The sequence below is a fragment of the Myiozetetes cayanensis genome, unplaced genomic scaffold (assembly GCF_022539395.1).
Source record: "Myiozetetes cayanensis isolate MyiCay16 unplaced genomic scaffold, myiCay2020 scf7, whole genome shotgun sequence".
NCBI lineage: Eukaryota > Metazoa > Chordata > Aves > Passeriformes > Tyrannidae > Myiozetetes > Myiozetetes cayanensis.
In genome coordinates this window covers 3584242-3607921 of record NW_026087964.1, presented here as the reverse complement: position 1 = coordinate 3607921, position 23680 = coordinate 3584242, and the positions used below count along the sequence as shown (strand labels likewise).

General features: G+C 43.8%; 1 protein-coding gene across 3 annotated transcripts in view; it reads right to left on the bottom strand.

Moving 5' to 3' along the window:
- The window catches only part of MAEA (macrophage erythroblast attacher, E3 ubiquitin ligase), a 49658-nt gene extending 27376 nt beyond the window's left edge, over positions 1 to 22282 (bottom strand). For 2 of the 3 annotated variants that reach the window (XM_050338074.1, XM_050338075.1), the window contains exons 1-3: positions 22142 to 22282; positions 4415 to 4597; positions 625 to 828 (exon numbers count right to left, since the gene is read on the bottom strand). In XM_050338074.1, the coding sequence (XP_050194031.1) occupies positions 625 to 828; positions 4415 to 4597; positions 22142 to 22210 (456 nt within the window). In that variant the 5' untranslated portion in view covers positions 22211 to 22282. Of the gene's footprint in view, positions 1 to 624; positions 829 to 4414; positions 4598 to 14287; positions 14386 to 22141 lie in introns of all 3 variants that reach the window. The other variant, XM_050338077.1, reaches the window with a different exon arrangement.
- Between the last annotated feature and the right edge of the window lie 1398 nt (positions 22283 to 23680).

The following is a 23680-nucleotide window of genomic DNA, read 5'->3' as shown; positions in this document are numbered from 1 at the left end:
AAAGACTTCATCACCCACTGTGAGACCAAAGCAAAACCAACTAACGAAAAGGAAAGCAAATATCATGGAATAGTGAAATAAGCAAACCAGTAAAACCTTTCATGGACCATACAAGATAAACTGGCTACTAAAAACCCCAAATTGTATCAAAATTTATTTTCCCAAGTAAAAGCCAGCTTTCCTCTCAAACCATTAAATAGCAGGATGATACAATGGAACAGTTGCTCCTGCAATCAGCATATGCTGTTCTGCTCAGTCTGGTCACCTACACATATCATCTGAGTGTGGCTAGACAGATGGGAAGCTCCACCAACTGCTTAATCAGCAGGCTAGAGGCCTCTAACAAAAAATTCTGTATGACATTTGAGAATTAATCTGAGTTTTAACAGGCCAAGGTGTTTATTTAAGAGCATTTAATTTGTGACTAAAAACTACGCCTTCAGTTTTTACTTATTTAATACATTAAAATACAATTTACGTCAAGTAAGGCGAACAAACTCCAGCCTAAAAAGATTTAACAGATAAACATACTAATACATACAAATAACTGCTACAAGGCTAAAGCAGCTTTTTTTTTTTCTATTTGCCAACTTGCTCTTTGCTACCATTTTGTTTGCTACCCACCTCAATGCCACTTTGCCTCGCTAGTTTTACAGCTGTGTTGTAGTAGCCGCAGCGCAGAAGGTGCTCCACCATCATACGATCCATCCGCTTCTTCTTCCACATGTTTGCAGCAGCTGGCTGGTCACTACTGTGTTCTTTCAGGTGCTCAATCCTACGTTTGCAGAGCTTTGCACTTTCATCTTCAGCCTGGATTGATTCAACGGCCTGAAAAGTAAAAGTTAACGGTAAAGAGGGAGACGTTTTCAATCTCCAGAGTAATTGTTTGCAAGCACCCTTCACATAGTGCTCTACACAGTTACCCCCAGTGGTGTTTCTTTCATTTAGAAATACATTTCCTACGGCAGTGCATAAGTATGAGCATGGCTGGTCCAGTTGTGAGACAGTCTTGCATAGAAATAGGTTTTGAATTATTTGACATTATGCATATATACATTTTTCTGCTTAATTTGCAATTCGTCCAAAACCAGCAAAGTTCCACCTGCAGCAGCAACTGCTGTAATAGCCTGCAAAGTGCTTTGTGGGGGTTTGCAGTCACGTGGTCCAAGCATTTGAAAGCAAAATTTCCACCTCTAACCTATGTATGGCTTCCTCCTCCAGCAGCTGTCCTGCTGAATTAGTTCTGCTGAGGAGTGATGCAGAGTAAACCCACATTACTTCTGATACACTGGAGCCATTTTAATCAGTCATGCAATAATGAAAATTATACAACCAGTTGGCCTCCTGGCACCTGTAATTCAAGGACCTAAGAGCAGTTTTCCCAAAATCCTCAGTTTTGTTAAAGTGGTACTATTTCATTTAACTCTGCTGCTGTGGAAGCATGAATCCACTCTTTGGGAGCCTTACGTAGGAAAATACATTTGCCCAGAGGAATGACTTTTTTAAACCAACATATTGGGATATCCAGCAAAAACACACACCCCAACATATCCCCACAATTGTTTTTTGTTTTTTGTTTTTTTTTTTAATTAAAAAATAAGCACTCAACTTCTACTTGCTTCCCTTCAGCCTTAAAGTTACATGGTTGAATGGTTTTGCCGCGAATTTTTCCAGGCAGTTTTATGACAGACACCTCGTCACTCCAAGCTTGCTGACTCAGTACACAGCACGTGACAACTCTGGGTCACGCCAGGCTACAAGAACTCCAGAAAGCTGGCAGCACCTTCGTATGCTTGCTAAGGTAAAGGCAAACCAGCAGAGGATGGTCAGTACCTTTCCCATCTGGAATCTATCACTGGTGATGCAATTTCAGGTTGGGTTGCCTTGTGGTGACTTTAAACTCGCTGGCTTGGGTTTGAAGAACTGCAGGCAGGTTTGCCAGCCCAGCACAGCCCAAATCACCTGGCAGGCTTTTGGCAGGCCCCCCTGCACTTCATGCTGACACAGCTGCCTCCTCAGTACTCAAGTTATTCAGGCTACAGTGTCATCCTTGGATAGCAATTCCAGCCCCGCAAGCACAGGTTGGTTCTAGTTGTGTTTACCATGCCTGCCCATATAGACACTTTTTCTGGAAGGGTCAGTATTCGAAAAGCAACGTGAAATAAGAGAAAACTTGTGCAAGAAACTCCCACTCAAAATTTGCTCCAGTTAAGCCTGGCTCTGATCTGGCCTTTGATACCCAACTCAAGTATCTAAAACCTTAGTCACTATACATGAGTCTTTAACCAAAATCCATGTAAACATTTGTACCTTGAGGTTTTTTTATTACTGAAGTCTGAGTTCCATTACTGTATTTAGCTTTATTTTGTAACATACAGTTTGGAGATGAGTACTTTGTTTAAGTTATAAACTGAGTTTTTTCCCATTCAGCAAGCAAAGAGGAACTCGAGCCAAAGCTCACTTTCACTTTTTAGATGTCTGCAGTGTTACCAGATGTGAAGGTAACCTTGAGAAATATTCTGAATACAACTAAGAGAATTCAAGCCAGCCAGGCACAAAGGTCAGACCCTTTCTCATTCCAAAGGGCTCTGCTTATATGGGTTTGTACCTGGACTTACGCAGCTCTTGCTGGGTTTTTGATCCTTCTAGCACATTCAGAAAGGCTACAGATCCTTTTCAAAACTCTCTGAACCAAGTCTATCTGGACCTGCCCTGCTGGACATTAACAGAACTTGAGGGAACAAGCATATTAAACAGGATACAAACGGAAAAACACAAAGGCCTAGGTTTCCCCAGGATGGTTTTCAGAACCCAAGAAACCTGCTGGGTTGAAAAGCTCTCTTTTAAGAGCGAGTAAGGTGTTAAATAAAGGAACCATCTAATTCTATTATGGCCATCTCAGCAGTTCATCAGATCCTTGTCTAAACACAGGAGGAAACAGAGATCCCACAGGGTCCAAAGGCCCTAAAGAAAACAATCATTTTGCTTGGGGCAGAGATTATAGAGAAGACAGTTGGGAGTGGAGGGTTTGGAACAGAAACAAGTCCTTTGTATTTCAGAAGACTTTTACTGTTAAACAATTTTTTTTGGCCTTTTGTTATTTCTGAGCAGCTATAAGATTCCCCACAGTCTTTCATGCCATCAAAAACAAATGAGCAATTACATTAAAGTGGAGCTTTGCACCCAAAACATTCAGCAATGCCTTCAGACACACCCCCACAGCCAGCAAAGATTTAACAAGTAAATAACTTTTACTCCTCCACATCATTACTACACACCTACAAGCAAAACCAAACACCTCTCTCAGAAATAGTACTTATTTCTTTCTGTAACAGAGAAGTGAAAAAACCCATATCCTTCAAGACCTCTTTAAGTCTCACAATCCAAAGATGAAAAGAGCAATTAATTTATGAAGTCTTCTGCAGAAGAGCTTTTCAACAGCCAGCTGACTTGTTCAAGCAGAAAACCCCAAATCAACATACATGACAGTGTTATTTTCATGTTACAAACCTCCAAGGTATTTTGATGCTTCACTTAATACTGTCTCAAGATTTATATCTGTTGGTTATTTCATTTAAGTTTTAATGAAATGACTCTGCTACTATGTTTCATCTATTTATTTTTGGAGAAGCACTGCTTTAAAGTCAGGCGACAGAGCTATTTTCATTTTTCTGCAAGACTTGTTTCAAGTAAGTGTTCTGATGACTCTCAGGATGAGTAATATTCCCATCCAAAATAAGGATGGCTTATAATTCTTTTTCTAAGAACATATACATCTTTTTCTAAGAAAGATGTGGTAAAGGCACGAAAGGTTGGTTGTATTTTGTTCAAGCTGAACAGCTTGAAGCAGGTTATCTTGCCAAATTTTGTTTAAAATGCTCTTAATATTCCCCAGGAATCTTTCAACTTGCAAGTTTAGTGTTTATTAAAAAAAATTTCAAGTAACAAACCAGGACAACTTGCACTTTCTTCTGCAAATGAGCCTCATCACTGCATACATCTATTCCTGCACTGGAGGTCAAACATTTTTCAGCTTCACGTTCTACCTGTTTTGCTCTTCGAGCGATCAATTAATGCTACTGGCACAAAGCTTTCCATTAGACAAGCAGGAACTGATACAAATCAATTAATTTTGCTGCTCTTTCTTTTCTGTGGATAGCAAAATTCCTTTTCAGGACTATAAACACATATTAATTTTACCTCTCAACAGAGGTTTGTTATGCTTAGTCGTGGGACACCAAGTCACGTTCCTCAAGCACAGCGAAGCAAGATTTCAGCGTGCAGTTCAAGTCCTTCACTTGCAGTGCCAGTGACCCCTGTTCTCTGGAGAAGAACACCCAGGCAGACAGCACTGCAGAAGATTATTTCTGTTCACTCTGTAAAGACCAAGCAGCGAAGGTAGAACACCACTTACCTTGCGTTTCAGAACGCTGAGCTTTTCAACTACTCCATCCAGGAGACTGACGACTGAGTCCACAGCAGGACAACTGCTCAGTGTCTTCTCCAGCTCTGCCACCACCATGGTGACGTGGCTGGTCTCCCGGTCAATGTTCTTCTGTGCAGCCCGGAATCGTTTGTTCAGTGTTTCATACGGCACCTGAACCAGAAAGAGCAAGTCATCAGAATTTCTGGTCCTCTAGAGTTTAGAGAGACTGATGATTTCATCTGATGCACCCTCAAAGGACACCTCGGTTCCAGGAGAGCAGGGATCATTAATTGAACTTGAGTTCCTATATCAAAGCCCTTATTTAAGGCCTTTCAGCAAGGACCAAACACTTCAAAGATTATGAAAAAATGACAGGACATAAATACTGTAGTTTCTTTTCTGGTACTAGTTTCACCTTTCCTGCTTTGGCTGGAAACAGTCCAGGGAGAACAGAAAGCAAAGACAAATGTGTGTCTACAAAAGGAAAGCTACAAGTTAAACTACAACCAGGAATTCAGGAATTAATCAAACAAAAAGTTACCTTTGAGAAAGCATGTATAATGCATATTGGCTACTAAAAAATGGATATATAGTACACCAACAGTTATTCAGGAAACCTACTAGGTCTCCTAGATACTTCTGCCCACAAAAGACTACATTTTAACATTACTGCCACTGGGACTACAAGGAATGCTAAGAGAAATTCCATGTAAATCCTCTTTTAGTGATAAAGCCCTACACTGCATGACACAAGTTGGTTAAATTCGTCTCACCCAGGCTTCATTCCTGGGTGAGATCAACCAGCCTTGGAGGTCTCCTGTCTTACTTGTTCCACACCTTTATGGGACAGTTGTATCAAAACTGCTACTGATGGCCTTTAAGGACACACATATGGGAGCAGTCTACAGCCTGGTGAATGATTTGGGAAAAGCTCACAGTAAATGCTAAGCTGCTCCCATCATGTTGTTTCCGCTACAGTGACAGCACAAGCAACTTGGACAGGAAGCTCTATTACTTCACAGAAACGGGAATTTTTAAAAACATTCCAGTGCTGTACACTTAATTAATCCATGTCTTTTATCTTTAAAAAGTCCATGAGAAGTTCTTTCAGGTAGTTATGATAACCCTGATTGCTTTTCCATTAATCAAAGGCCTAATTTCGCCAGCAATCAGATTATACACGTTAAAGGTAGAACAGGAAACGCGAATCAGCGCTCTGTTTGGTACGTACCACGTTCATGTTTGATTACAAATCTTTCAAGCATATAACTTCTAATCAATTATATCAAGGTCTCCATTTTCCTCATTCTAATCATTTGCATGCAAAGAAGTGTCCCCAGGGGCCACACTCCTTTTGGGCTCCATTAGGACAGAGGTTTCTACATTAATCACTGCAGTTCCCAGTTAGAGAACGGTTTGGTTCAGAGTAAAGCATTTGCTTTCCAAGACTTTGCATGACCTACAGTAGGTTGTTCTTATTTGTAGCAGAAATGCAACACAAGGATACTCCTGATAAGATATGAAAGGGCTCTCTTCTTCCTCTCAGGAACACTGAAATGATCTATTTAATGGTTTTTGGCATCTCAAGTTAAGAACTAAACAAATGTCAGAACAAGCCTTTAGCACAGGAAGCATCAAGCTAAAACAATTATTCTCCTTACACATCTTGCCCTAAAATCCCAGCACTACACCCACCCAAAACCCAAACCACATAAACCATCACAATTAACAGGCTTTGACGCCTACTTAGTTGCCTATGCAACCATCTTCTATTCGATCTACAACTCTCATTTCTCCATTTCCACAAAAAGTATGAAACATTTTAGAGCCCCTTAGACAGAAGGGATGTTTTGGGGGACCATCATTTTGACATCAAGCTTTTGAACATGGAAACTTTATTTCCAAGACTTGACGCCAGACAGCATTAAGACAACTTTTTTGCTTCCCTCCCCCTGCATTTTTCGTACTGCTCACTGAAAAACATTTCTGCAAGTATTTTGTTAATCAGCTTTCCATGCCACACTGCAAAGCTACATCCATCAAAACCTGCACAAGTTACTACTGATTTGAGGTATCTTTTTGACTACAGTTAAGTGCTTTTGTTAAATTTTGAGCAGGACACAGATCTAGTCAGGTTTGAAAAAATGTCCATGTTTAATCTCCCTTTTCCCTAGTTCCTTATCTGCAGTTCCTATTGCAAGAGCAATAACAGCTCCAGTTTCCTGTGCTCTGTCTCTTTAGTGTGCAGATTTCTGGCACAGTTTGTGTTCATATGACATTTAGAACAATTGAACTTTCAATTTCAGCTGGCATCATTATATATCATTTAGAATGTGTCTAGGTGCAATAGTTTTTTGAATATTGTTTTATTTTGGTTTTTTTGCCCTACCCTAAAAATGATCTGAATATCCTGTGTGGAAGAGGCTGTGAGTTGAACTGCTCCACCATAAAGTAAATAAAAAACATATTGTGAAGCATATCTTTAGTGTACCAATAACAAGGGAAATGAAAGGTACAATGAAATTATTTGCATAACTGAAGCTGGCAGTAAATACTCTTTACCACAGCTTTTCATAATTTGCACAGGCACTTGTTTCTTACTATAGACCCAGCAGTTTTTAAGAGAATATCTGTAAATCCTCCTCAGGTACAGTTTTCACACTTACTTTACAGGACTAGATTCTACGAATGCCAAAATTTAGAAACTGCAACTGCTACATTCCTTACAGAGAAAGCATTTTATCTCCATTTTGTATCTTGATCCACTGGTTCTTTTGTTACTCCTACAGTTCCAAGGCTCCAAAAGATTCTGCTGCCCAGTGCTGGTTTGCTTTACTGCAGAACTCCTTCAAAACTTACAGGCTCTGAAACAATAAGTTCATTTTTTTCCCTCCAACAATGACAGTAAACGGAAGCAGAACATAAAGTTTTCTGGACAATGAAATTCTAAAAATTCTTAATTATGGTTCACTTTAATTTTCAGGTCCTGTAGTTAGAAAACAGTGAACACCAAACTTTTTGGATCAAGAGACGGGTGCAAAAATTTACATCTCATTAGAGACCTTCAATCTTTTCTGCCAGTACCAATCTGTGACTGAGCCTGGATTACACAGTCTTTAGGGGAAAAAGTGACCTACAGAACTCTGCCTAGGGAAGAATTACCTTAAGCAAAAAGAATAATCAGCTACTAAACATCAGAAAAATTTGAAATAAAGCAGCAAGTACTGACCAGAATGTGTTCTGTATAAGTACAATACCAACTTGCCTGACTCGTTAGAGCTTGAAAAACCACACCCAGCTGGCTCATACCGTGAACACACCAGAGGATACAAAGGAGAGTTGTAAAATACTAGTGGGCAGCACATTTCAATCCAGTGTCACCAAACAGATTCTGCTCCTTTTGTTCATCAGCTTCCACAGCTGCAGACACATTATTCAACTTCAGCATGTACTAAACCAGGTCAAACTTAAATCTAGTGAAAAGGAATTTGACTGAAGTTAGAATAGCCTACACAAGGGGTAAAATTACAGTAAAAGAAGTTTTTCCCAGATCAAAATTTGGCTGTGATATGAAGGAAAGCCTACTTGGCTGGAGGCTTCTGCAAATGTAGTGTGTCTGTTTCCAGGTGCTAAATGCCAACAGAGAGGCAAAGAGAACTGATTAACCTGATATTTTCTTAATTTCAGGAGTTACTTCACTCCGGTTTTAGAAAGCCAGAAAACCGGTGTGCTCTCCCAGAACACGCTCCAGCAACCTGTAGCTGTGGAGGCAAGACTTAGGAGAGGATCCTTCTGGACCTACAAGCTTGAACTGGTGGAAGAAGAGGAAGGACTGCCCTGAGAGCCACATGTTGGTTGTTGAGTGCAGGGAGCAGAAACTGCAGAGCTCAGGATGTCTGAGGCAGTTTTTAAGCACACTTTGGAACTCAACTGGGATGCTTACTGCCTGGTCTTCAGCCCAAACAGCCCATGAACACCAATAAGGTACAAAACCAAGACTGGAAGTTCTAAAATCATGAAGTGGCTAAAACTGTTCAAATTGGGCAACTGCAGGCAATCTTTTCACAAGCTACATCAAATGTAACTTAAAATACCCTGAAATATAGTGAATTTAATACTAAATACATTCTCATTAAAATAAAGCTTTCAATAATCACTGACTAAGTGATTTCATTTTCTTGAGTTTTTTGAATACATATTAAAACTAGAGGGGGAAAAAAAGCCAGCATTAAACACTTGCATATCTTATAACCTGGTTAGCAAACTGTATACACTTCCCAAGTGTTAATTATCAGACTGAAAATAAATATTTAATGAAATAGAAACAATATGAAGGCAACTGCATCCTAGGCTGAATCAAAACAAGTGTGATCAGCAGGTTAAGGGAGGCAATTTTCCCCCTCTTTTCCACCCTCGTGAAGCCCCACCTGCAGTGCTGCATCCAGCTCTGGGGTCCCAAACATGAGAAGGACACGGACACATTGGAGCAAGTCCAGAGGAGGCCACAGAGGTCATCAGAGGGCTGGAGCACCTCTCCAATAAAAACAGGCTGGGAGAGCTGGGGCTATTCAGCCTGGAGCAGAGAAGGCTCCATGGAGACCTTCTGGCACCTTCCAGTGCCTCAAGGGGTTGGCTACCAGAGAGCTGGAGAGGGATTTTGGACAAGGGCATGGAGTGATAGGACGAGGGAGAATGGCTTTAAACAGACAGAGAGCAGGTTTAGATTAGATACCAGGAAGAAATTCTTTACTGTGAGGGTGGTGAGGCACTGGAAGAGGTTGCCCAGTGATGCTGTGGATGCCCTATCCCTGGAAGTGGTCAAGGTCAGGTTGGATGGGGCTTTGAGCAACCTGGTCCAATGGACACGGCAGGGAGGTTGGAACTATATTATCCTTAAGGTTCCTTCAAACCAAACCATTCTATGGTTCTAAACCAGTCAATCCATTATACAGCATCCTGCAGTGCATATTGTTTTCACACTTGTTATCAACATTTTAATGAGATTCTTCCTTTTTCTTTTCTTCTTAAGGTGTTCTAAATGTATCTATGTGCACTTAGTGCTCCATCCATAAATCAAATACACAGAAACAGCTGCTGATCACACTCTCACCCCAGTTCTTACTTATCTCTACAGGCTCACAGAACACTGGCTTTACAAAACTTGCAATGAGAACATACCAGCTATAGCCTTAAAAAATATAGAATGTGAGAGGAGAATGCAAATCCTTTTCCCCTCATAGAATTTCATTAATTATAGTGATCAAAGCTTATAAGGCTTTGCTTCCTCAAAGGCATTTATGCTGACGGAAGTCAGACATCCAGACTGGACTCAGGCTCCTTTTAGCACCTTGAATTCTATTAAGCAGCTTAATGGCATTTCGAGAATGTGGCAAGGTTTTTGCCTTGTTGCACATTCACAGCTTCTCCAACTGACACAGTCACTCACTCATTAAGCACCTGGGGTTCCCAAACAAATTGGATACATACACTGCTGAAGGGCTCTCTGCCTGGGGGAGAGTACAACATAACACAACAAACATGAACTGAGGCAAGGTCTTCCTTGCAGAGGTGTTGTGGTCCTCCAGCCAGGATGGAGGACAAGGAGTCACAGCTAGAAATCCAGCACTCATTAAAATCACAGCCAACATACACATCCACTTGATTTATCTAGAGTTCAAATAAGTAACTGTAACTACAAGGGCTCTACAGACACAGGAGTGGCATAGGGAAGATGAAGAAAAGCACCTACAAAATTGAGTTTGTGACCCAGCAACAAAGGAGAACAGAAAGTCTTAGTTCTAAGTGCCTTGTCTTTACTGGTAAGGTCTTCTTCTAAGCCTTCCTGATCATGTATGAGCAACTGAGTCTGGGGAGAGAGGTACAATTCACACAGGAAGTCCAAAGCAGCTGAAGATACACAGGGACATGGGAGTAGAAGGGAGGGAGGGAGCTCACAGATGACCCTACAACGCTGCTACCATTGCTGGAATGTCATGGTGAACAAGGGAGTTGTCAGGCACTGAAAAGGGCAGGCTTCCTACCTCTACTGCAAAAAGAGAACCTGGAAGACCATGGAAACTACAGCTCGGTGTGCCTCATCTCAGTTACATTAAAACAAAAACTCATATGGAAACCATTTCCAAGCTTATAAAGGTGACTTAGGAATAACCAGCCCAGATCTGCCATAACCAGGTCAAGCTGGAAAACACTGCTCTCACTGATGGACTCTCTCTGAATGGCAGAAGTGCACTGGCAGCACTTAATAACAATTTTAGTGAGGTTTTTCACACTGTCTCCCACAATACCCTGGTAGCCAAACTGGGGAGGTGTGGACTGAATGGCTGGAACACAAGACAGGTTAGGGACTGACTGGAGAGCCAAGCTCAAAGAATAATGGTCGGTGGTTCAAAAGCTTCCTGGTGGTCCATCAAGCACTGCTTGATTCCCAAGGAATGTTATCAGCTCCAACATACATGTGTCATCCTTACCCACTGGCACTATGGAACACACAACCAAAAAGCTCACAGAGAGTGGAGTGCTTGGCAATGCTGGATGGCAGGGCTGCCATTCAGAAGGAATAACGAGCTGGAGAAACACACCAAGAATTTTGTGAAACGCAATCAAAGGAAAAACCAGGGCCCTGCACCTGGCACAAAACTACCCCAGCCTTTAGCACACACTGTGGAGTAACTGGTGAGGATCACCTCTGCAGGAAAAGGGGCAGAGGGTCTGATGGACAGCAGGTTGGACATGAACCAGCTACAGACTCTCGTGGCAATGAAAGTTCACCACATCCCAGGCTGCACTGGCAAGACTAAAGGCAGTGGGCTGAGAGGAGTGATTGTTTATGCTCAGCACTCCTGCAGACTCATCTGGAATACTGAGTCTGGTTTTCAGGTCACTTCCCCCTCCTGTTAAAGAAGAGATGCTGACAAACTGGAAGGAGTCCAGAAGGCTGCCACCACAACAGTGAGCTGCTTGGAGGATACAAAATCCAAGAGAAGCTGAGAGGGGCAGGCTTGTTTTACTCACAGAAGGGAAGGCTACAGGGAGTTGGGGGCTGATAGAAGCTTTCTACTCCCTAAAGGTGAAGGTCATAGATAAGAGCCAGCCAGACTTCTCTGAGTTACAGAGCAAAATGGAAGGAGGGAGTTGACAGCTGGCACTGAAGGAAATTCCAGTTGGATATAAAGAAAAAAAATATTTCAGCCAGGAGAACTGGTAAGCACTGGAACAGCAGCTGGCAAGGATGGAATCTCCACCCTTCAAAACTTTCAGAACTAGGCAGGACCCTGAGCAACCCAGATTAGCTTTGAGGTCAGCCCAGATTCAAGCAGAAGCCAGAATTACACAGCCTGCAGGGGTACTTCCTTACCTTAATTTTAGTACTTCATCTCTAAAGGGGGCTGAATTATAGATCCCCACTGCTAATTTAAACCCCAAATACATTTCCATATGAAGAACTGGGTAAGACCAGAAGTCCTCCTCTGTCACCATCTTTTCTTGAGCCAGAGATGGGAGTTTAATAGTAGAAATACCACGGAGTGTTTCTCACCCATGAACTCTGCTGGTTGCTGTTGACCCGGCTTTTAGCACTGCAACATCCTGTGGTGAGACGTTTCACAGCCTCACACAGTGTGAAGAAATACTCTTTGGTTTTGACTTGTCAACAACCAGCCTAATTTGAAACTCTTTTGTTCTTGTTTTGGAAGCAAAAAAGGGAACACACTTTCTCCCACATACTTCTCATGTATCTTGAGATTGAAGTTCTTTATAAACCATTCTTTGAAGGCAGACGTTCCATATCTCTAATCATTTTTGTCCTCCTGTAGATATTTTGCAGTTCTAGTACATCCTATTTCAGGATGAAGGAAGGGAGATAATAAGAGTAATTCATACTCCTTGAGAGAAGCAGCAGCCATGGATTTTCATTGCTATTTAATGAGGTTCTCCATTCTTCCCTTTCCCAACACTTCTGTCCTATGTTTGTCTACACTAGCCCAACCATCTACAGGAGACATTCACTACAACCTTAAGATCCCATTGAGCAATGATAATCATTTCTGACTCAGTGATTATATATATATATATAAGACTGGGATTGATTTTCTTTCCACCACACCCAAAAACTGTACCACATCACACTTGCCTATACTGAATTTAATCTATTTTAACACCCATTCAGTCTCTCATTATTCTTCTCGGGACGCTTCACACTTGGGCTATATCTGTAATACCTTGATCATCTCAGTATCATCAAGGAAGCTGTTCCATCTCAGTACACACTCTCTCTCTTCCAGGCTGCTCAATCAGCCGAATACCAGCAGGACTCTAACATCAACCTTCCACTGTTACAGAGGTTGGCTATCAAATCTTGATGTTTTTTTATCTTGCCCAGTACCACAGAAGGTACTTCCCACATAAGGACTTCTGTGTTCTTTCTTGCAAGAGTTCCTGGTAAGGCTTATCTCCAAAGAACACTCCGTTATGCGAATGAGCTATCAACCAAATCGACCTCACCACCTCCTTCAATATTTTAAAAAGACTCCAGAATTTTTACATGGCATGCCCTTTGCAAAAGTCACATTTAACTGATGTACACTATTCTATATTTGATTAGTAAGGACAGTATTTCTGCATCAATAAGCCACTGGCTGGAAGGGAAAAATCAATTACATATCTTAAGAATCCCACTAGAATTTTACTTAAGAAAGTAGAAGCACTGAAACAGTCTTCTACTTCGTCTTCCTTTCACCGCTACCCAACAAAATCCTCAGACTACTTCAGTATTTATCAGAGAGTTCCCAGAGAATTAGGGGGAGGACTGGACACAGGCTTATTTCCCAAGCCAAATAAGCTTTTTATAAAAAAGTGTTACATCCTGCATTTCTACTCCTTTAGAGGTGTAGGATCTTAGGCCAAAGTATAATGGCCACTTTCTGAAACTCCAAATACCACCTTGATGCTGCCCACAAGTTTTTCCAATATTGAAAGACCGAATTACACGTTTCTTTCATGACTGAAGTTTTGCAAAAAATGTAAGCCTTTAACCTCCCACAAGTCTGTAGCCTTACACTAGACCTTTAGGTCACATACTACAACAGGCTAAATTCCTTCTTTACTTAGGTAGATTCAAACCTAAAAAACAGATAGTTTAGTTTCCAGATAAAAATGGAAACTAAAATTCAATCAATCTCTTTCAGACCACAACATTAATCAAAACCAGTTTCTACCCCACAGTGACCACACATAGGAAACTAGTTCAGATGCAGCAGAAAAAAAAGTAAAAGCCAGCTTTTATAGTATCACTTGATTGTTGGAAATTACAGAGTAAAAGTGAGACTTCAAAAAAGTCATCACAATTGAAGGAAGAATTATTTGGCGGTGAAAGTAAGACCATTAACCACTTCCCAGACTCCTGTTAACAGGAATTTTCAAAGGTTTATTTTCTAGAAACTGATTTCACAGAAAACAGAAACAAGCATCTTGTACACAGGTTTGCAGTTCTGTAAAAGAACATCCAATTTCCTTCTGTATCTGGAAGTAAGAAGTTAATTGGGTCTAGCTTTACAGCAGCACCAACTCATATGCAGGGAACTTTTAGCTGTATATCCTGACCTTACAGATGCCTGTGTGAATCATCCTTCCTCAATGTTACAGTCTCCTGGCTGAAAGCAACTCTTTCCCACATAAAATGTGATTTTTTTAAAAGACACAAATACCTACGTTGTGTATATTTTCAAATTAACTCAGTCATGGGCAGGAGGAATCGGAAACATCTTATCAAGTACATGAAGTCACATAACCAGTGGGAAGAAAAAGAAAAAAAGTTTCAAGAAATATAAAATAAAAGAGTCCTACCAGATTAGGTGGGGGGAACCATTACAGAACTATGCTCTCCTTTCAAGGGTCAGAAAAATGATGTGCTTCCTCTCCTCATTTGTGTTAGCTTATAACACCTGAAAAGCACCAGAGATCTGTGTGAATCTACAGGTCTCCAAGACAATTCTGTTGAAGACTTTCTGAGGTATAAATAAGCTTTTTCAAATGCCATGGAATCGTGCCCTTACATGAAAGCCACAGACAGGTAGGGAGCAGAAAGGGAAGTGCAGGGAGGAAATTGCCTTTCAAAAAACAAGAAGCAAAGACAACTTAGTTCTACTTTGGGAAAGAGGAAGTATGGCAACATGGAAAGAATAAGCATCTCCTGAAGAGTGTTAATAAACAAACAGTATCAAGAGAAAAGTAAACCCTGCAAGAAACACTTTTGAGCATTAGGTTGTTTCCTTGGGACTAGAGTAGATCACCATGCTCATCCTCAACAAAACAGAAGTAGAAGACAACTGATTAGACCTGATGCCATTTGAAAAATGAGGTAAGATACAATGAATTACTGAAAATTTTCCCTCAAACCAGTAACAATTAAGCATTTCCATGCCGAATTACTGAAATTCTGTATTTTTACACACTCCATTTTCCCCCCTATAATTCTTGGATTATTTCAGAACAGAGTCAGCATCATTACTTGTCACTGAACTCATCCAAAATGTAAATGATATCAACACTTATTCACAGAGTGAATTCTTCTGATGAGTAGCTCTTATCAATTCCTTGAAATAGTAATAGGTTTTTCTTTGTTCTAGGCAAAATTCGAAAAGGAAAAGAAAGTTACAAAAAGGAGAAGTAGTATATTTCAGTAATGAGTGGCTTATAATAATGTCTACATTTAGGTTTAATTAGGTGAAAACATTAATATAAACTCTTGAAGAGATATAGATCAATACAAAGTAATTTCAAAAGCCCAAATGCAGTTGCAAGTACTTTGGATTTTTAAAAAATCACTCTTTTTAAAAACAGTTTTAGTGTTTTTGAAGTGTAAAGCTTAGCAGTTTGCCTTAGTTAAAAACAAGTCAGTTTTACAACTCGGGGAGACAGTACTGTGTATTCTAGAGCAGCTGTGTCTAGAAAGAAAGTATCATTATATTATTCAAAGCTGCTACTTCAATACAGGAGAGAATTAGCAGCAAAAAAATCTTGACTATCCATCTGCTACACACATACTTAGTCAACAGAAGCAATCATAATCCTTCCAAATATTATCCTTTTACACAAACTGCAAGTAACTTCTTTCTGAATACATTACAAACTTTTGAACAAGGCTTCCTACACAAAAACTAAGCCATTTTATATTTACAGACAAGTGTCTTGCATCCTTATGTAAGCAGGTTGACAGCCATTTTGGAGCCCTGTCTAGAGCCACCCGTGGGACAACAGAAGCCAGTCCTCTTCAATGCACTTGCTTGTAGCTGCCCTCAAAACAAATTTTTCTCTTTTCTTCTTTTAGTAGAAATACTGGAGTATTAACATGAACCTAAGCACTGCTTCCTGTCCAAAGAAGCAGCTGAGTTGCTTGGCTGAGGTCACGCAGCACGTTTGTGTCCTGAGAAAGTCCCTCCGTTTGTTTTGCTCCTCCTTTCTTTTCCAAATATTTGTTCATTTTAATCACAGTACCACCTCTAAATGAAAGAGGTCATCGTCCTTCTGCATGTTTGCACACTCCAGACACCCATGGTACTGGCTAGAGATCCCACTTCCAATCAGACTGCTCTCAAAATAACCTATTCCAGCTGAAGTGACAGCATTTCTCCTAAGACAAATAATTAAGGATTATTGATTCCAATTAGGAGACCTGCATCAGAATATATGAATGACCAAAGTTCTACTCAATATTAATTATTAATTAATTATCTGTCTTCAGTTTTCACTAGTTTACAAGTCATGTTAATCCACAAAACACTCCAAAAAAAGCTGAGGTGAATCAAGAGTAGGTTGTGAAGCAACCAGTTAAATTACTGGATATCAAAATGAAGGTATCTTAACATAAACCTGCCTTATTTAAAAAGGCAATAATGTATTGTAAGCAATCAAGTAATATAGCCTATTCCACATTCTGGGATAGCAAATGCTTCCCATAGAGTGCATCTGCAGGCTGTGAGCTGTGGCAGGCCAAGTGTACAAAGAGGGCAGGTTTTTGACTTTACAAGGACTGATGGATCTTTGCCCTTATAGCAAACACCCATCTGCCAAAACAGTCTTTCCCTAAATCTGAGGGCCCAAAAGGCACAATCCTATGCTGATTAACATAGGAACTACTGAACTGAAAGACAATGGGAAGATGTTTAGGGAGATAAAAACTGACACTGGGTAACCACAACATCCAGCAAGAGCTCCACTTCTATCACTCCAAGCAGAGAAGCATTTTACCTCCTGTGACAATATCTAGCAAATGTTTGAAGTACTCCTGCTTCCCAAGTCTTGAAAAACATTCACTATGCAAAGAAACAAACATTTCACCAACATTCTTGCTTTTTATCAACATTTAAAAGACCCCAACATGCCAGCTACTGTACAAACACATTATTCCTACACCAGAAAACATACACAAACCACACTCACAAGATCAGGGGCCACTGTCCCGTGAAAACACAACTCAAGTATGCTGCAACTGGGAATTGCAACATCAGCTGAGCACTCACTTGGAAGATACTAAGAGGAGATCTTTGATGAGGTGTTTGAGAATATCTTTGCTAAAGTATTTTCCTACAGGCACAATGGAGTACCGATAACCAAGCAACAGCTCTAGCTCATGGCCACACTGTTACTGCCTTTTATTGTGTCCTCTTCTCACATTAATCATTTTAAAATATGTTTTGAGTGAGTGGACAGGGGTGGAAAAGAGACCAATGGGATCCAACTCCTACTTCAGCTGCTTTACAATGTCCAACTTCTGAAGTCCCACAGTATCAGATTTTTCCCAAAACACGGTGTTTCTCAGAACAGAGCCCAGGGCAGAACCAGAAGAGCGGTACAAAAGATGTCACACTTGTTTGCTGACACACACACGATGTGTCAAAACAGGAAGTGCATTATTCAGTGTGGACATTCAGCGCAAGGGGTGAGTCAGAGCACCTGGTCTGAAGATGGATTTGGTGTGAGATGTAAGTGTTCACTATGAGTTAGTGCAGAACTGACTTACCAATGTCCAGGTTTAGCTTATTTTGCCAACGTTATGCTTGAAAAGCACTTCACTAATCAGTTGAAAATCTAGAAAGGGGGCTACAAGGGAGCTGGAGAGACTTTTGACGAGAGCATGTAGTGATAGAATGAGGAGGAATGGCTTCAAACTGACAGAGGGTAGATTTAGAGTAGACGTTAGAAGTTTTTTTATTGTGAGGGTGGTAAAAGTCTGGGACAGGTTGCCCAGGGAAGCTGTGGATGCACTATCCCTGGCAATGTTCAAGACCAGGTTGGATGGTGCTCTGAGCAACCTGGTCTAGTGGAAGGTGTCCCTGCCCATGGTTGGGGGTTAGAACTACATGATATTTAGGGTTCTTTCCAACCCAAAGCATTCTATGGTTCTAACACGATTATATATACATTTTTTTACACTGAGGTACTGACAGTGAACTAGGTGTTAAAAGCTGTTACTTCTGTCCTTCTCAAGTTCTGCTTGAACCACTTTCACTGAACTTTTGCTGCTACATGCTCCAAGTTCTGACAGAAGTACTCTGACTCTTAATATCCAAGTACAAAGTTATGTTCAAAACCAACTTATAGTGAAGCTTATACACATGGGAGAAAACAAAGTAGTACAACCAATTACACAAAAAATTAATCTTGCACCTTTTCTGCTTCAGTGGGTGAAGAAGTTGACCTGAACTGTTTGACACTCGCATTAGTGTCCTGGATGATGGGTCAGAGCGCACCTCCAGTCTGCAGATGATACAAAACTGGGAGGGAGGAGTTGTTAATATGCCAGGTGGCCATGGTGCCATTCATAAGGACTTCAACAGGCTGGATGGAGAAACAGGCAAACAAGAACCTCATAAAGTTCAACAAAGGGAAATGCCAAGTCCTACACTTGGGAAGAAACAACCACTCGCACCAGGACACTCCAGAGTCCCACACCTGGAAAGCAGCTTTGCAGAATAGAACCTGGGGTCCTGGTGGACAAGCTGTCCATGACAGCAACGTGACTTTGCAGCAAAGGCCACCAACAGCACCCTGGGCTGTGTTAGGAAACATTGCCAGGGGGTCAAGGAAGGTGACCCTTCCCCTCTACTCTAACTAGGAGTTAGACCCACTCAAAGTGCTGTGTCCAGTTCTGCACCTCCACTACAAGAGAATCTTGGACATACTGGAATGAGTAAAGAGAAGGTCACAGAGATCACTCACAGACTGGAGCATCCGATATATGAAGAGGGGCTGAGAGACCTGGGATTGTTTAACTGGAGAACAAAAGACTCAGGGCAAGCCTTATCAATGTGTTTGAATCACCTGATGGGGGGAGTAAAGAAGATGGAGCCAGAGTACTCTCAGCAGTGCCCAGTAAAAGGACAATAGGCAATGGACATAAACTGAAACACAGAAATTTCCTTGTAAACTAAAAACTACTAATTTTTTTAGTACCATAACAGTAGTCAAACACTGGAATAGATTTGCCTAGAGAGGCCGAAATCTCCACCTTGGGAGGTAATTGAGAACAGTCTGGACGTGGCTTTGAGCAACCTGCTCCAGCTGACCCTGCTTTGAGGGCAGGCCTCTGGACTAGATTGTCTTCAGAGGTCTGTTCTAACCTCAGCTATTCTGTGGATTTGGGATAGGAACAATGCACACTTCAGATAATCCAATTCTCCTATATATTCCCCTCTAACACTCAGGTAAATATTCTATGTCCATGACAAACCAGTATCTTATGAAATGTGCTGCCAGTATTCTCCCTGCTACAGCTGCCAACACAACAAGCCAAAGAGCGGCTCTGAGAAGACGCTGAAGTATCCTGTGTTCCTACAGCTCTCCTGGTGATCAACTGTTTCTCAAAGCAGTTGCAGTCCAGCTGACCCTAAACTGTTTGCCACAAACAGCCCAGATAAGAACATTTTCACAAGTGATCATCCCTGCTTTTGGGTCTCCCATCTTCCACTCTTGGGGTCTTACTCCATACAGCTTGCCAGCTCAGTTTAATAATTACTCACACTTCTAGAGATATGGATACATTATCCAGCTTCCTGTCATCACTTGTTTATTAGTGCTTCAGCAAAGAACTACGACAACAATGTTCACATTCATTCCTTGTCAGCTTTCATGTTGCATCCTCTCATCTGAGACCAGAATTCTCTATCAGGAGGCCTTAAAAAAAAAAAAGCACTTCGGTAGAAGAGTAGCTGACAACCTTCTTGTCCTTGAGAAGGGACTGGAGTGGGGAAGGGGGAATATTCAAGTATTATTTTGTACACTTAAACAGCTTCCCCAGACTCAGCTGAAGAACTCTATTTACTTCCCCTCAGCTGATCTGCTGAAGAATGGCTGAAGCGTTTCCACTCCAGCAGCAGCCACAATTTAGCTATGGAACAGGGATTTCCCTCTGCAGGCTGAAGCACTCTTTCACATAAAAAGCACTCTGTGGAACATACTGTAAATGTAGAACTATTACACAACTATTATCTAGTGATGTTGGCATGAGGAAGCTAGAGGGAGGAAACAGGAAGGATATAAATACAAGTCTGCAATCTTTTATATTTTACTTGCATAAAGGGAAAATCACCAGTGTCCAGAGTTCCAAGAGAAATATCTGAGCTACTGTGTTGGTGAACAACATTAAAAGCGATACACATTCATTTTATACAGCATCTGAATAAAGTGGAAATAAAAAATTCCCAGAGCCTCAGTCCCACAGAAACTTGTGGGCACCTGACTCCTAAAGAACAAAGTGGGATTTGCTATCAACTTACTTCAGTAGACTTCAGCCTTCGTGCTCATTTCTCCCTGCTGCTTTTTCACCTCCACCACTAAAATGTTTTGATATATGACTCACAGCTAAGAACATTTCAGAGGACACATTCAAAAGATTTGAGCAGACACTGTTCTGACAGGTTTTTTAAACAATGAAAAATGTTGTTAAAGATTACAGGAACAACCCAGAAGTTGAATGGGTGCTGGGAAGAATCAATAAACACCACCTTTAATGGAAAATTAAGAGTTTCAGTGGAGGGGTGTCTCACCCTCTTACTATTTAGCTTCGTAACTTTACAAACAACATTCCAATCTCTTATGTATATTTTTGTTGAGATTTTTTTGGGAGAAAGAATGTTTGTGGAAATAAAAGAAGTAGTCCAAAATATTCTCTACCTTTTAAATAGCTGGCACCTTGACAATTGCTCTTAAGTCACCAGCAGCAAAACAAAAACTCACTGATCCTCACTGCCAGTAATTTTTCAGGAATGTAGCAAGCAAAGCTGAGATAACAACTGGGATACATCTAAAATGCAGTCTTAAAATGATCTTCTTAACGTTAAATGCCTTTACATTTTTCCTGGCCGTGGAAAGTGCTAGAGAGAACTCTTTATAGCTATTCTAAAATGTAAGCCTGACGCTGCCAGCTTTAAAGTACTTCTGGATGACAGAAAGGAGCCTTCATATGTAAAACGGGAATCAACACTTTGTCCTTCTGCTTCTCGGACCCGAGTGGAAGGGAGCTGGGAGAGCGGGGGAGGACATGCAGGAGAAGAACATGGTTTCAAAGCCTGCAAGACCAACACTGCAAAGAGCACACGGCACTCGGTGCGCGACGAAGGCGCAGCGTGATCTCAGCACAACAAAGTTGACTTTGCATAAGCGTCTTCTATGGGCGACAAAATGTTGATACGCTGACGCTCGAGATGCTTAAATAAGCATTCTGCAACAGACTTCTCCCAGCTCCCCTTCCACAGCCACTGCTGTTATGTGGCAGACCTGCTTCATAACACAACAGGAGACTTCAGACAAAGGTTTCCGTGGATTCCTACGAGCATCACCCTCGCAGTTCAGCAGCTCCCGAGGCGCTGAGCGTTAAGGTCACCGCCGAGTCCTTCACCTGCTTCACAACACCTGGTTAAAGCCCAGGACCACCCATGCAGCCCTGGGAAACCCCCACCCTGCAGACAGACCCAGCGCCTCAGCCAGCACTCCCGTGCTTTTACCAAACTGCATTTTGCTTATTCGTCTCCACAGGCCTCCAGCCTTTTTTTTTTTTTTTTTTCCCCAGCACGTCTGTCCCTTTTTATATGCTCAAGCTCATCTCCACCTTCAGGGGACCAGGGAACCATATTCTACCTCCACCTCCACTGCCTCCCCTTCGGCACGTCTCCTAACAACGCCACGCAGATCCCGATAATCACCTGGGATGAGCACTCCGGGCAGCCCCCGGTGTTCCTGAGGGAATACGTTCCCCTCGCACGCCCCAGAGCCTCTCCCCCAGCCCGGCTCGCCCCGAGCCCGCTCCCCGCTCACACCGCCCCGCCACCACAAGCGCCTCACTTCTCCCTCTCCCGGCTCCCCGCCAGCTCTTTTGTGTCCCCAGCGTGGCCCGGGGGCCTCCCCCGTCCCCTCAGGACACGGAGACACCGGGTATAGCCGCATATTCCAGGCACGTCCCTCTCCCTCAGCGGAGGGGGATGGGAAGAGCAGCAGCAGCAGCCGGAGCGGCACCAGCCGGGGCGTCAAAAGCGGAGAGAAAAACGGGGACGAGGCGAGAACTGCGCGCTGGGAATCCGTCCCCAGCTCCATCCCGGGGCTCCCCAGGGCGAGCAGAGAGCGGGGTGAGGAACGGGGCTCCCCCTCAGCGCTGCTCCCCCCTCAGCGCTCCCCTCCCGCCCCGGGGGCGACCCCGGCACCCACCTTGAGAGTGGGGTACTCCTGCACCTTCAGGGTCATTGAGAGCTGGGCGGCCGATTCCTGCACCGCCATCTTGGATCGGGCACCGGCCGCCTTTCCCCCCCCCCCCTTCTCCTCCTCCCCCGACACACTCTTTTTTTTCTCGCCCTCCCTTTTCCCTCCCGCCCTCCTTCCCAGCGCGTCCCGGCGGGAGCTACCTACGGCGCGCGCGGCATGCCGGGAGACGGCGCGCGCCCCGCCCCGGCCCTCATGGAATCGGGACGAACCAACGCTTCCCCCTTCTCCCCCCCCCCTTCTGCCCGCTCCGCCTTGGTACGCTCCAAGAGGGCGGGGAAAGGGCCACGGCGCGCCGGCCAATGAGCGCCGGCCTTTCTACGCGTTTCTTCGCGGAGCTTGAGAAGCCGCCCCTGATTGGGCGAGCGGGCGCCGGGGACGGGGCGGGGACGCGTGGGCGCGCGGACAAATCGGGCGGGATGACGGCATCGGGGTGGGCGGGACCTCGGCGGGTTATGGACACCCCGGCCAGCCAGTGGCGACGCAGGGGAGATTCCCCACCGTCCAATCGGCGCTCAGCGGGCGGGGCCTAAAAGTAAATTTTGACGGCGACTTAAAGCGGCCGTTTGAGCGCCCCCCGGGGCGCGCGGGGCGGGGAGGGGCGGGGACAGGGGGCGGGGCGCGCCTTGACGGGCAGCTCCTCCAGCCAACCGCGCCGCGCCTCGCGCTGACGGGCAGGCGGCTCAGCGAATGGGCGGCGGGCGGGGGCGGGGCGGCGGGCGGCGCGTGGCTGTGTGTCCATGGCGGGGCGGAGGGAGCGAGCGGGACTCGGCGCGGCGGCGGCGGCGGGAAGAGGTTTTTGAATAGCGGCGGCGGCGCTGAGCCCTCCCCTTTTTTCCCCCCGGCTCCCCGCTTTCCCCCGGGGGCCGGCGCGGAGTTTCCCCCCCCGGTGAGCGGAGGCGCGGGGCGGGTTCCGCCGCAGCCCCACGCGGGACGGGGTGCGGGGAGGGCGGGCGGCTGCGTGGGGCTCGCGGTGCCTCCACGGGTTCGGGGCTCCCCTCGCCGCTGTGGAGTACAGCGGGATTCCCGGCTGGATTCCCACCGGGCATCCCGCAGGTTTGGCGTGACCTCCGTGCACTGAGAAGCCCCGGGGTTGCTGAGCGGGCGGCGATTCCTCTGCCGGGCGCGCGTGAGTGTTTTCCACTGAAATAAAAAGGGATGCTGATCCTGCGGGTCGTTCCTAACTCGTGCGTCCGAGGGAATACAGACACTTTTGGAGTATCGGTCCTCTCTGGCTGCTGGTGTAAAAGCTGGTTTTTTCGGATAACGCGTGGAGGGGCAGCGCGTTGAGGTTCCTCCCTCGCGGGACCCACGCGAAGCTTCTCTGGGCTCCTCAGTGTGAGAAAAAGCACCTGGTCAGACCTTGGAGCACGTCAGGTTTGCGGCATAATTAGCAAAGGGGAAACACACTGTACTTGCAGTGCTATAAACTTTATTCCGTTGTTGAAGTCCGTGGCAAAAGTTTACTTTCGTGGTGCAGGTGCCTGC